This window comes from Centroberyx gerrardi, chromosome 11 (genome assembly GCF_048128805.1).
Source record: "Centroberyx gerrardi isolate f3 chromosome 11, fCenGer3.hap1.cur.20231027, whole genome shotgun sequence".
NCBI classification, from domain to species: domain Eukaryota; kingdom Metazoa; phylum Chordata; class Actinopteri; order Beryciformes; family Berycidae; genus Centroberyx; species Centroberyx gerrardi.
The window spans coordinates 15,506,994-15,521,600 of NC_136007.1; the positions used below are offsets into that span (position 1 = coordinate 15,506,994).

The 14,607-nt window shown below is 39.7% G+C and overlaps 1 protein-coding gene across 21 annotated transcripts in view; it reads right to left on the reverse strand.

The window, feature by feature from the left end:
* nrxn2a (neurexin 2a) overlaps nt 1-14,607 on the reverse strand; it is an 88,938-nt gene that overhangs the window by 48,482 nt on the left and 25,849 nt on the right. For 12 of the 21 annotated variants that reach the window (XM_071898254.2, XM_078286803.1, XM_078286807.1 and 9 more), the window contains 7 exons: nt 13,606-13,809; nt 11,364-11,390; nt 6,345-6,464; nt 5,882-6,263; nt 4,602-4,792; nt 3,775-3,948; nt 2,864-2,983 (listed from right to left, as the gene is read on the reverse strand). In XM_071898254.2, the coding sequence (XP_071754355.2) occupies nt 2,864-2,983; nt 3,775-3,948; nt 4,602-4,792; nt 5,882-6,263; nt 6,345-6,464; nt 11,364-11,390; nt 13,606-13,809 (1,218 nt within the window). Of the gene's footprint in view, nt 1-2,863; nt 2,984-3,774; nt 3,949-4,601; nt 4,793-5,881; nt 6,264-6,299; nt 6,316-6,344; nt 6,465-11,363; nt 11,391-13,605; nt 13,810-14,607 lie in introns of all 21 variants that reach the window. The other 9 variants (XM_071898261.2, XM_071898262.2, XM_071898263.2 and 6 more) reach the window with 3 other exon arrangements.

Here is a 14,607-nt window from a genome sequence, read left to right on the forward strand (position 1 = left end):
TGTAAGAAGACAATAGGTGGGCGAAGTGGATTATTTGTCAGACTTTTAAGTGTGTGAGGTGAACATTGCAGCAGATGGTGGCACGGATGAGACAGCATTTCCCTCCTAATACTGTCGGCTGCTACTGAACATTGTCCTGCCTATATTTATGTTTGTCACACTTTCCATTTGTTTTGATGAGTCAACTTAAGAAACCTATATTGTGTTTGCTCAGAAGAAGGAAGAAACCTGATATATTGGTTAGGGCTTTTATATTGGCCAGTCATGCTGCCCACTACCGGCATGATCGAGGGTCCTTCCTGACCACAGCTATAAAAACAGTCTGTAACAGCTGCAGTGAGATTTTCTTTTCTTTTCATATGCTATTTTTGCACTTATTTGCTCAATGTTTTTTGTAAAGGCAGGAATACATCCCAGAGTTCAATACAAAAATATCAGTGTTTGTATCGGGCTGCAAAAACCCATATTGGTTGAACCCTACCTGTGACATCATCGATATCAGCTCTTCCCTCTGTCTCTGGTTTCAAAATACCACATACACACTACACATTACACACACTACACATTTGTTTTGCTAGAGAGAGAGCTTTGGATCTTTAGCCCTAGGCAGCCATTTAGTTGCTCTCGTTTTAACATGAAGCCCACATTTAAAATTCTTCTTCAGATTATGTGACGTGCATCAAAATGATCACCACTACATGGTTTTGGTTGCTTAAGAGGAGAAGCTATCATCTGCTGAAACTAAAATTGCTTTGACAAACCACAGTTGAGTGGGACTTCTTTCTGTGTGCAACTAAACATGAACAATATTGAAACACCACAGCATTACCTCCAAATCTCAGCAATCAAGAGCAAAGCAAACAAACAACAATGGCAATGTGGAAGACTTTCCAGTGGCTTAAAACTATTGTGAGATAATACAGATAATACGAAAACGTCAGCTGTTATTCTGAGAGAGGTGTTATTCACACTCTTGGATTGAAAATGCATTAAAATCATGCAGCACATAGGAAACATAGCTTTTTGGTAACAAGCTCAAGTACACAAGTACTTGTGAAAAAGATAGAGAACTAGAGAAAATACTGCAAAATCTACTTAAACTAGTACTTGAATTACTTATAAATAATTGTTCCCCAACACTTGAATCTATGCAAACAAAAATTGAGATCAATCTGTTCTGTGGACATTTCTAAAGCGTTTAGAAATATTTGGACTTTCTTCACATATAAAAATATGTATAAACTTAAAATATCCCATCCCTGCAAACATGACTTTCTTACACTCACTGTTATCATTAAATTATCAACAAATAGCCCTAGAGAGTTTGGAGTGTAACGCCCCTTCACCCCTAATAAAACAATACCACATCCCATATAATACCACATATCAATAAAGATTAGCACACAGGCATAAACAATTCTTGTAATTACTCGGAATGACTCTGCAGCAAATGAGGCTTAACTCGCCATGACCACTGGACCAATAAGCTTAATGTTAATCTCTTGCTATTATAAGTATGAAAAGCCTTTGTAAAAAGTCTGGGACTATTATTTTGGACATAGAGGGCTCTTAATAGTGAAAGTGGCAATCAAAAGACTGCTGTACTTCCTAAATGTTGTGCAATCAATGTGTCTATTTCTTAAGACAGAAATGCATGTTACCACCTACTCACATAGGCTACATATATGCATGGCATACACACTTACTGTACATGCACATGCACACGTTATGCTTATTAGGCAGTGCTTGTGGGTGTTTGAAAATAAACCAAAGGAATTGTGAACAAATGCCAAATGCAAAATGTTCGACAAATTCCAATTACCCCATCACATTAAGTGTTTCTTTTTAAACACAAAATAGCACTAAATACCACATAGTCTCAGTAGTGAAAATGTTCCAAGTAAAAAAAATGTCTGAATCAGCTATTTTGTACTTACTGTATGTCCTTCAAATCATGTAAATGATTATCGTTGGAAGAACACATCCATGGTATCCAACTGAAGAGTGATCCATCATTTGTATCTTGCATTAACAGTGTTGTTTTTAATGCATGTTTAATTTACAGTCAGATCCATCTTATGCAGACCTTAAGGTCTGCATAAGTAGCAGTAGCTTCAAAGACGATTTTTTAATCACCATGTTATGCTAGTGCTTTAATAACAAATAATTATTCAGAACACTTCAATTGCAATACACAGTGCAATTAGGAATTGTGTATCTGTCAGAGACACACATACATGTACACATTTCACAACAAGGGTCAGAGCGCAGGGGCAGCAGGAGCAGGTTTGGGTTGTAAGTCTTATTCATAAACACTTTTTTACAGGAATGGACACAGTGTTGCGGTCAGGTGAAAACCCTGTAACCCCAATTTTGGTGATTTTCATGTTTTCACTTCAGTTGAAATGTCCTCTATGGGTTGAGAAAATTCTCTTACCTCTTGGGGTTATGAAAACCTTTAATAACTAAGGGGATAAACTCAAAAATGCATGGTTGTCAAGCTAAAAACTAGGCTTTTTAAAATTATAATTAATATTTTCAGGAGGTTCTCAAACAACAGTGAGTTGTGGTCGTCCACCCCCTTTACACAGGGCACAATTGTGTGTAATCTGAAAAGATGTTACAGCCTCTTAACAGAAATGATGCGTCTGACCGAATGCTCCCAGTAAGCTAACTCCTATTTTACTGATAATTTCACATCAGTAGTGTCATCTTTAAGCCATCAAAGGGCCCGATCAATATCATCATTTATATACCCTGTGGAGACCAGTGAGACACCTCCAAAACTACAGAGAAACCCCCACCATCCCACCCAACTAGGCGTAGCAGATAGCAAACTATGAACTGCAGCCAGGCTACTTACGGTCACTGCAGAACGGGCCCCCATAGGTGGTCATGGTGCAGTCACAGGAGAAGCCCTCCCACAGCTGCAGACACACTCCCTGGTGGTGGCAGGACTCCTCTGTGCAGGTGGTGCTGGGACCTGGGCAGGGTGAGGGGGGTGTTGACAGTGGATTTACCAGATGCCTACACAATGACAATGCTATGTCCTCTGCCTTTTCTTTTTGCATCCTCACTACTGAGTAAGGGATATTATACAGCGAGTCGATAACTGTCGCAAAATAAGCCCCAACAGGGTGAGTTAGGTCTTGATCGACCTGGCTAAATGGGCTTATTTTGCGATAATGACCGTCTCCCTGTACATTATCCCGCTTATTACACGGCTACTTACCAGAGACATGAATCACCTGACACAAAATACTGACGTGAATTGATTTCTTTACTAGCTTAAAAAATAGTTCAGCAGGACTGCAGCCATAGAAACGTCTGTAGCTAGCATCCATATGCTACGCTATTAGCACAACTGCAACCATAGCAACCTAAACAAATTCGGGTTGCCGCTCGGCCTTTAACCAGCAATCAAAAGTTTCATAGAAGAAGTGAATATTTGACAAATTTGTCCGTAACCTAGGTTAGTGGTTTATGCAGTAACCAAGGAGTCACGTCTTTTTGACAGTTAATTCGATAAGAAAACAAATCTTGCCTGGACTTTTTGACTGCGGAGTGATATAGAAAGCGTTAGGCTAATTGGCCAATCACAATTGAGCATTTAACAAAGCCGTGTAGTAATCATATCGCATAACAAATGCGGTGTAATTAGTTTTCAATCAACAGTCACACTGGGTTTCACAGGCTTCATCTCTGTTCTGTCAACTGGTGATAATACAAGAAATCCAGATTGTAGGACCCCCAGGTGTCTGTACCGTGCCTCACCTCCACAGCCATGCTCCACCTGTCCCACCTTGTGGAGGGCGTCTGCCAGCAGGTCGGGGAGTCTCCCATTCAGGTCCACAGATGCCAGGCAGCCCTGGTATCCTTCCCTGGATGCTATCAACCTGGGCAAGCTGCTGTACATGCTCTTGCCAACACCACCAATGTACAGCTCCCCTGGGAGACATGTACAGGACTTAGTGAAAAGAAGTTCTCTCAAACAAAATCCATTTAATTGGCAAGTATAATTGCATATACTAGCAATTAGAGTTGGTGCATATAACATGAGCAGATTATGCAGACAATGTGCATGGTACTGTAAGATAAAAATAATTGCATTACATAATTGCAGTATAAACAATATATTGTATGCAGTATATCCAATACACAGATTGAATTTACATATATAAATGTGAGGTGTACAAGGGCACAGTGCAAATATTAAAGTACGAAAAATTGAACATATTTAAATTGCTGTGATGAATGACTAAGCACTCAAAGTGTCATGATTCAACTAGCCTTTGATAGATCTTGTATGAAATTTTGTGTGAATGTTACAAATGGTCTAAACATAACATTATTAAACGTACTGTGTAAAACAGCAGGTAAGAATTGTCTATCTGAGGTCTGAAGTTGCAGTGAAGGAATATTTCACTTAATTTGTCAAAATAGACAAAGTAGGCTAATGATTTACTGTTTAACTATTTGACAGGGTAAATGTGAAAATTGAATGTCCTGTGTATCCTTCACTGAGTATCTATAACACATATTCAAATGTGACCTATTATCCAAACCAATATTTCTACAACATAATGGTTTAGACAAGCTACCTTTTAGATCCAGGTTGCGGGCTCCATTGGCATGTTGGGTGACGGTGCGGGAATCAATCTTGAGGATGTGTACGTTGCTGTTGTCCCGGGAGACGACCACATTGTGCCACTGGTTGTCATTGAGTGGCTTGTCAGAGTTGCCCTTCATTAGTGATGGCCCATTGCCCAAGTCAAAAACATAATGAATGTACCTAAGAGAAAAAATAGGACAATACAGATGTTTGTTTACACTCATCTATCATTATTTACCAAGATATATTACTGTTTCCAAATAGCATTCTCAGTTTTTATGTGATTAAATAATTGAAGGACTGAATGCTGTATTACTGTTTAAATAAATTCCATGTAAATGTAAATGTTAAGGCACTAGGCATGCTATCACTTGATGTTAGGTTTGATCAAGTGACGGCGCACTGGAGGAATTGGCTTTTGAACCTGACAGCTCTTTTTTAAAAACGGAATCTTGTTTGAATCAAAGTTAAGTAACATCCATGGGAGCGCTGCTACATTTCTCACAGACATGAAACTCAGCAGCCTGAAAACGGTGACAGAAGTGTGTGAAGCTACTTTTGGTCTGTTTTGTCGGTGCATGCTTCTGCTGCAGGCTCCAGAGCTGAACAAGGCCTCCTGCTGACTAATTGCTTACTGGGTGACTAAAGTCTGGGCAAGGTTTGACAGTGGGAAACTACAATTGTTGTCTTGCTTCCTCTGTTTCCACACCCCTTCTCTGCTTTTCTCTCTGTAACAGAATTATTTACGATGAATAAAACATTGGGAACATATTTTTGATGGAGTCAAGTGTGCTAAATGTGATCAAGTAGGTTGGAGTGTGAGAACAACAGTGGTACTGTGGTACTGGCAGTTATTGTTTTTCACTCTTGCTTCCTCTCCTCTGCTTCCCTCTCTAACAAAATAATTAATGATGAATAAATGATTTTGAACCTATTTTTTCTCTCTACAGCGCTGCAGGCTGATGGAATGAAGTTACCACTCATGATCAAGTAGGTTTGAGTCTGAGAAAGAATAATAGCAATAATGTGTACCTATTCATATGCCCCAAGTTTTGTCTGCACAAATATTGTTGTGTTTAATCAATAGAATGTACAATGGGTTGCCTCAGGCACAAAATGAGTTGAATATAAATAGCTTGGCCCAATCCCAAATAGCCCCTTCTATCTCTCCCCAGTCCAGACTTGTTCAGCACATGTGAATCCGAGTTAATGGAAGGGTCCAGTCAAGTTGCGTGGACTGCAGCTCACTCCTAACACACCACCACTTACCCTTTGACTAGCTCCACCACTACGAAGTCACTTCCATCTCCAGAATTGTAAAGTATTAGGCCGTCGGGGCTGGTGGTCTTGAACTGGAAGAAGAGGTGCATGGAGGCATAAGCCTGTAAGGTGGAGAAGGCCAAGTAGCTGGCTTGGCTGAGAAAGGTCACAGGATCGGCCACAATGTGCCTCATGCCGAAGCGAGCGTTCAGCTCGCAGTAGGAGATGTCTCCATTCTTGCACTGGTCCAGATAGAGCATCCCGTTGAAGGAGAGGGCTTGCAGATGCCCAATGAAGTTGGAAGGCATCACAGAGATGAAGCGCCTTTCTGTCATGATGCCCGTCTCGATGTTGTTGAACTCCAGTCGGGTGTGGGCGCCAGTCATGTGGCCTAAGGGACAACACATGCAGGTTAAATGGCAAATACCTGCCAACATCTGTATCTTTGTTAGTACTGCCCCTCCACCCCTACCTTCCACGGTCACATTGTCCACAGATAGCTGCAAATTCTTCCCACGACGCACCACCTTCACTGTGTGCCACTCATTGTCATTCAGCTTCTGGCCTACCAGGAGAATCTCTGGTCCCTTGCCTAGGAGGAGGAAAACCTCAAGTGACAATCACATCACGTTGGTTCAATATAAATTCTTTCCAGACGAAGCCCTCAACAAGAGAAACACTCGCTCCTCGGGGAACATACATTAACTTACATGCCGCATCATTATCACTCACATGCACACAGACAACAGTCAGTCGCCTGCAACCAGTCTTTTGCAACCGCTCATCAAACAGTATAAGGGCAATATAAGAGAGAGGAAACAAAGAAACTACAAACATAGCCCCTCCTCTAAAGATTCAAGTGTTGATAAATGTTTAATTCTTTTGAGAAATATGTCTCCTACTCCACATGTGTAACACTATTTCTATACTGAAATATCATCTGCATGTGCATCTCCTTTATAGAATCATTTGATTGATGTCTGACACATAAAGGAAACATAATGGTCATTATCCAGTGGCCTGGCCCAAACATGCAGCTTTAAAGTTTCAGGATTTCTGTACCATCCTCTGCTTTTTTCGCTGGTTTCAAAATAGGTCACAGTGCAGAAGCTTGCCACTGCAGCACCGTCATCCCGAATCAGTGCCTATGCAACAGGCCGACACGGCAGTTCAAAGGAGTTCTGACATCGCTTGGGAAACTAATTGGCCATGCCTAAGCTGACTGCGCCTTTAGGGGTTTGTCTGTCTAATTGAGCTCAGGGTGTAGGAGAATTACAGGGGACGTGGAGAGGACACTAAATGGGAAACATCAACTGGTTTCCGAACACTCCACAGTTTTCATCCTCGGGATATAGAATTGCGACTGGAGACTTCGGCCATGGCTGCATATCAAATGTCTTTGCAGCACACTGCATGATACACAGCCACCTGCTGAATTTTGACTACACAAACATACTTATCAAATAAATTATGATTATAGTATATTTACTAATGGAATGAAAAATATAGCTCTTACTGGAGTCATATCTAACAAAAGCCATGTTTATCTTGTAAATCCTTCTAAGACTCTATCATGCAGAGGTACAAAATAGCTTTGCTGTAATGAAAGAGATAGTGATCCACTGGATAAAGGGGACTGTTCATCTGATCTGCTGGAGCACTGCTGTAGTGGGGGCGTCCCTGCTATCTAATGTCAAAGCCTTAACCCAAACATCCTAATCGGAAAATAATAAAATGGAATGGAAATTAGCAAGAGCATTGTCATGGATGGTACTTCTTTTATTGTACATTATTGTGATAAAGTGTATATTAACTGTGCATAATATTTTGAATTCACTTGGTGATACACACTAATAAATGTATTTAATCTATAAAATGGACTGCACAATGTTATAAAATGATGCATGGTCCCAATACATTTCAGTGTTCAAAACATTTAATTCTCATTCCCTCAGTAAAACTCATGATGTCATTACATGCTAATATCTCTGTTAATAGCTCTGTATAAGGCAAGTGCTATTTTATTATTATTCATATTATCATTACTATTGCTGTTGTTGTTGTTACTAAAATCAAATAGTTTGATTTGGGGCACCAGATCAAAAGTGAAAACTCACTGTTGGCATCACCTCATGATTATACCAGCTGGAGTCTAAATGGCTTTTAGCTATCAATGAATATAAATGAAGGAAATGCATAAGGTACACAGAAGTACACAGAGAATGAAATTTACTATGCAGATTGTGTTTTGTATCAGTATAGTGATCTATTTCTAACACCACAGTGGGTAGGATTGTGGTGTAATATAATATATATTCAGTTTTCTGATTGTAGGCCCTTTGAAATGTGGACTCCTTTTAAAGTGCCGTTGCCTCACTAGCCAAGCTTCCAGAGGCTAGGGAGCAAGCTGCAATTTTAAAGGATCTATTTGGTCCAGTCTGATCCTCAGTTAAAATTGGATTTGATTAATATCTTCAAACAAGGATAACTTCAAAGGCATGGCGATGTTATACAGTTCAGCATTATAAGTGAGCTGAGGCTTTCAACATAAGCTGTGTGTGTTAATCAAAGCATGTTATGGTAATTATGTAATTTTGTAGAACAAATGCCTCATTTTAAATGTAAAACAATAATGTGCTTAGTGTACCATTATTCCAGAGATTTCAGAGATTAATCAAGAGCATTGCTGCAATATTTGTTGTTGTAAATCACATGCCCATTATAGCCATTCCACTGTGGGTCCAATCATCATCATGGACAGCTTCCAGGCAGCTGCTGCAGATGGGCTGTCTCCCCTATTCCTTCAGAAATAAGCTAGAAGACAAAATACTGTATAGGCCACATAGAACTAGCTATGGTTGCAAGATGCCTCATTCTTGACTTTCCACTGCCTTGAAAACAACTGTTTCTGTCTCCACTTCCTAAAGCTGTGTTATCTATTGAACAACCTGGATTCACATTGCCTGTTAAAATGTAATCAGGTTGTAAACTGGTCCTTCTGACTAGTCAAAACACAGATACTTAAAATTCATGACAAGCTTATGGTCCAAACTGAAATTCTTCCAGATGACAGTGAGCTCTAAATGAGCATCATTTAGGTGGCTAATTCTGCCATTTAAAATTTGGCTCCATTTTTTTATTCCATTAAACATAAAATCCGTCAACACACCATCCATTAACAACACTGCAGCTTCAAGCTCTTTCAGAGGTCACTGGTGTATGATACATACAACAGATCAGGAAGATAATTAATTTCATACATGCACATTTTCAGTGTACATGGGGAAAATGTGCCTCAGGATGGTACATGATGGTACAATGCCATCTGCTGGTAGAGAGTGTTATTTGACAGCCAGATATCTGAGGAGATAATGTTTTAGTTGTAATGAGCCATCTTCAATAATTTCTTTGCTACTGTTGAGTTTAATGAACCATTCTAAAAATGGCTAAAAAATGGCTCATTGGGGGATTGGTTTAGCGGATTAGTTCACACACGTATAGCTCACTCCCCCTCACATCCCACTCACCCACACACACACCCACAACCGCACACACACTACTCACCTTTGTTAGAGAACAATAACCTGATGCATTCAATACAAAGGATTGCTGCTTAGGTTCATACACATATTGTAAACAGAGCTACAGCCAGTGGAAAATCAGTTGTAACAGTGAAAGCGGTCCTTTTTGCTGTATACTCATCAAATTCATATGTGAGATGAAAAGATGAATATGGGGCAAAACTACAGGACAGACTGTGAGCGATTAATTCTGATATTTTATAAGCTTATATGTCAAAACATGTAAGAGAGTGTATAGACAGGTGTTGCAATCAATCCCCCTTATCTCAGGTGAGCATAAGGACAGATTCCTTGAGCTAATATTTGGCCAGCTAGATAAAGTGGTGGAGAAATTGAAAATTAAACTATCTATTCTATTTCATAGAATGGAGAAATGATTCATCCATGAGGGGTGGCAACAAGCTTTTAGCCAGCACTAGATTATGGCGATATATTTCACAAGAATTCATAAGCCGCTTCAATATTGGATGATCTGTATCAGAGTGCCATTCACCTCTCTGCTGGCGATAGCTTTCATGTGTTTCTCACAGCACCGTAGTCTGTATCAAACCTTAAATTGCCTGTCTCTCACTATCAGGTGAGAGCAATGATCCTCATTATAAATTCCTACATCATAGTGCTGCAACCACTCCAGTTCACAAGAGTATGAAATACCGGACAATCCATTTGTTAATACAGAGTTAAGAAGCCTTTGGCATTTGTGCCCCTTTTGATTGAAGCAGAGTACCGAAATCAATCATGTTATGTTCACTCATTCAGCTAACCCATGGTTCATGAAAATGTTTTTAATGGATGCTCTTGTTTTTTTGTAATGTCTCCCTTGTAATCCTTTTCATTCTCTACTGTCCAATCATGTCATGTTTTATTCATTCTTTATTTCATGTCATGTTTCATTCTGTTTCTTATGGCACTTCTGGCACATCTGAGATTCTTTCAGTGTACTATCTCCTGTATAAATAGAGATTTTGATTTGAACTGAGTCGATTTTAGAGTCACCTACACATCCCACACTGTACTGAAGTATTTTGGTGCAGAATGCATCTTACAATTAAAATCTCATTGAGATGCAAAAGGATAGAGTATCTGAAAGATATCAAGTGTCTGTTGATGTTGGTGGATCTTTAACTTCACACTGAGGTTTGTAATGAAATATTGACATTAGACATCTGACACTTTCATTTACTTAAAGTGAAATTGGAAGGACTGGCTACAACAATTGCAATTTCTCAAACATGTTTCAACATATATTAAACAAAAGTCACATTTGATAGCTGACAGTCATGTCTCATACTCATCTTTTGATCAGAAATTAGGGTAACCTTTAAATTAAATCTATCCCAGCTCAGCTATTACAGTGTAATTACACAGTAACAAAATATAATTTGTCTCTAAACTATATCTTTTTAAATATAAACTAATAATTCTACAAAGAGAGTGGAACTGGGCTCTGTTTTTCCCTCTACAAACAATGGTTTATTGTACTTAAGCTGCAACCAATTATCTACTATCAGAGCAAATTGGTCACAGGCAAATGAATGATAGGCCTATTGGAAGCAAAACAACAGACTATGTCAAGTGTTGTTACATTTCATTACAGCATTATTACACAGCAATACTGGGAAAATCTGTCATTTAAATTGTTACCGAAATGTGGATTTCATGAGTGTAGAGCGAAAAGAATCAATTATATTCCACTATCCAGCTGCTTGCCACAGAGTGTACATCATTCTTATCTTCGTAATGATGAAAATAGCTTGTGAGCAGAGTAACAGCAACAATGCACAAAGAAAAATGTGGGGCAGAATAAATGAATTATGTTTTGTTTCATATGGGAATAGAGCAAGAGGCATACGATTATGCTACAGTACATTTTCTCTACATCATGGTAAATAATCATAGGAGACACTTACTGAGATTACAGTCTATCCTGATACAATCTGGTGAGAGAGAGAGTGAGATGGTGAGATTAAAAGAAAAGAGAACAGCATAAAAGAGGAGAATATTTCACATCCTTCAAGGTACATTCTGCAGACAGTTCAGTGCTTTTCAGAGCCCACCATCCGGGGACAGGCTCAAGAGTCTAAACCGCCTCTTTCCTCCCTGTAGCATACAATATGAAACGGGAACAGTGAGTGAAAGGAAGACCTGAGCTTGTGTCTGACTCTGCAGGAAGTATTACAACAGATCAGATCAAGGTTGGGATGAGTCGATTTGACTCAAAAGCTCAAACCTTGACCCGTCTTGAGTCTGAAACGCTAACTGTTGTTGACTGAAATGGTTTAGTCTCCTGCTTGTCATACAGGCCTGATGGTAATAAAATTTCCCAAGTAGAAAACAGAGGAAAAGGGCGATTTGCACAACCTTCAGCCACACTGAATCTTACACCCTGAAATAATGACAACAGCACTAATGTGACAATTTCCCCATCATTTTGTCATGTCCAGAGGCTAATGTCTTCTAAAGTCAATTGGTAAATTCAAATTGTTGTGCGCGAAATACATTCACCCACTCATCATTTACATGCGCTGAATAATGAACCAATCAATCCACGGGTGCACGGTCAAATTGGTGTAAGTCACGTGGCTGAGGAGTGCTCTCAAGCTGTCAACCATCACAGAGCAGTGGATGCAGACAGCCAGGGACCAGAGAAACTATCTACTGTAGGGGTGTGTGTGTGTGTGTGTGAGTGTGTGTGTCTAGGTGTGTGTGTGTCCCCATCACTGGCACCCTCTGTTCAGTGAAGCAATACTAAACTGGACAGGCCAGTGACTCTGAAGGTGGGGGAGCTACAATACGGTCAGATCTAATTCATGTAATTGGAACAGTTAAAGTGGTAATGTAACTGGTCTGGTCTCTGACTGCCTTCTCCTGGAACTGCAGACAAGCCATTGAAGGGCTGAAAGAGTTGAGACGGTCAGACGGGACCTGACCAGTGGATGAAGAAGAGAGAGAGAGAAAGAGAGAGAGAGCGAGAGAGAGAGAGAGAGAGAGAGAGAGAGAGAAAGAGATTGTAAAAGATAAGGAAGAAAAGAGGGAGAGAAAGCAGAATATACATATACACATACAGCTGCTCAAAAAGGTGCAAGCTCCCCCTGAGTTTTTGCACGGTTTGTTGTGTTAAAAAACGTTTTCCTTTTTTTGTGTTAGATTGATGCAAAGTAATCTATTCTATCTAACTAGAACGGACATTGTTTAAATTTACATGAAGGTGTAAATTTGAAATAAGAGTAAAAATCTATTTTGAATATGATTCACTCAGTTGCTTCATTTTGTACTTTATTCATGTTTCATTCATGAAAAGAAATCATGATCCTCTTACCATTGTCTGAAAATACAGAGTTTTTCAATACAATTCAAGGGTAATTGTTTATTTTTTCTATAAAATCTCAGAAGCAAGACTTAAATGCCAACCAATTCCAAACAAACTCTAACATCCCATTGAGATGTACGGAGGATACTTAATATGAGAGTTCAATTAAAGTTCAATTAAAAGAATTTAATTAAAAGTTAGATTAAAGTTAATTTAACACAATGTTGCCGTGCATTTTAAAGGGGCATGGGAATTAAAATGCAGTACAAATGAAATAATAATACGGAATATATATTTAACAAGATTTACAATAAAGATGATCCATACACAAATGGGGAGGAGTAATGGGAAGGATAAGGATTGGGAAGAACAGCGACTTTTGAGTCTGGGGCTGCTTCTGATTTCCTGATATAAGCAAACCAAAGAACAGATGGCAGAAAAGACAGAATTAGACCAGTTTTGAAAAGGAAAACTCTTAACTACAACCTAAAGATGAAGTCTACCATATCATATGAAATGTTGAACCTTGTAGCGCAAACATATTTGCAAACTAGATTTTTACTGCTATTTGAAATGTAAACTTTCACAATTCACAAATTTCCAATTAAATAGAATAGAATACACTGGGTAAATCTAACACAACCTATCCCCAACCCCCCCCCCCGGAAAATGCAATCGCAAAACAATGTGCGAAAAATCAAGGAGGACGCTTCTCTTTTTCAAGCAACTGTAGTTATTGTGTATGGTGATGGGTATGGACCGTGAGGACTCTAACTGGCTGACTGACAGGTCCTGAGAGGTGAGGTGCTATGATCTGCCCGCATCTGCTGCAGCAGCATTACCCAGGTTCACAGTGAGCTTCACCCTGCCCCCGTCCAGCTCCAGACGCAGGGTGTCCGCCGACTCCTGGGAGGTGGTGGCCATCAGCAGCCCAAAGGCCCTCTGGGACATGAAGCGCAGGGACACATCCTCCGCCTCGGTGTGCAGAGTCCTTGGCAGCACCACCTTCAGGTACATGCTGCCGTCATAGCTCAGCACCGTCGCCTCTATGGATTCCAGGAACAGGAAGGGTTAGCGGCAGACATCGAACCCCAGAGGGCTCCATGACACTCAGCTATAAACAGAAAGTAGCATTTAGAGAATATAACCTGTTTTTTTTTTTTAGCTTATACAGTATGTCTCAGGTGTGGCATAATTTTAGATTGCAATTTTCATCAGACGCACCAGATGGCAGAAAAAGCCCGGAGCATAAAAAGGCTGTTGCGAGACGATAACAGTAGCAATCATCTTTTCGAGGGATTTATACTCATCACAGTGCAATACAAGGAGGATTTCATATATCCCTCATACTATTAGCAGCCAATGGATCTGCGTAATTTGGCTTCTCTGTGAGAAAGTGATCTGCATGGCAAATGCAGAGTGATTCAGGCTGATGAAGCAGCGTTGCATTTCTAATAGAACACTGATAGCTTCCACTGGCAATTCATCAGTTCACCCCTTAGATACTGACAATCCATTAATAAAGAACTAAAGAAAAGACACTGTAATCTACCTTTTGAATGTCTCAAAAAAAAAAAATAAAGCTTTCATTTCCATTGTCATTCTGTGTTTTATTGTAGAATTTATTTGGTAGATGTTGGGGTGGGGCTAATTTGAGACACAGGTTTCCTCCCAGGTCCAATCCAGGAGTTTAAGAATGGCTGTTACTTGGACAGATATATCATTATATATGGATGACTGTACCAGAATTGCAAATATAATTGTTATTGCTTGGGAGGATGGAGCAATAAGGCCGGATGATTCATTTTCTTTGTGTCTATAGTTTTCTCGCTGTGCGGGTAATT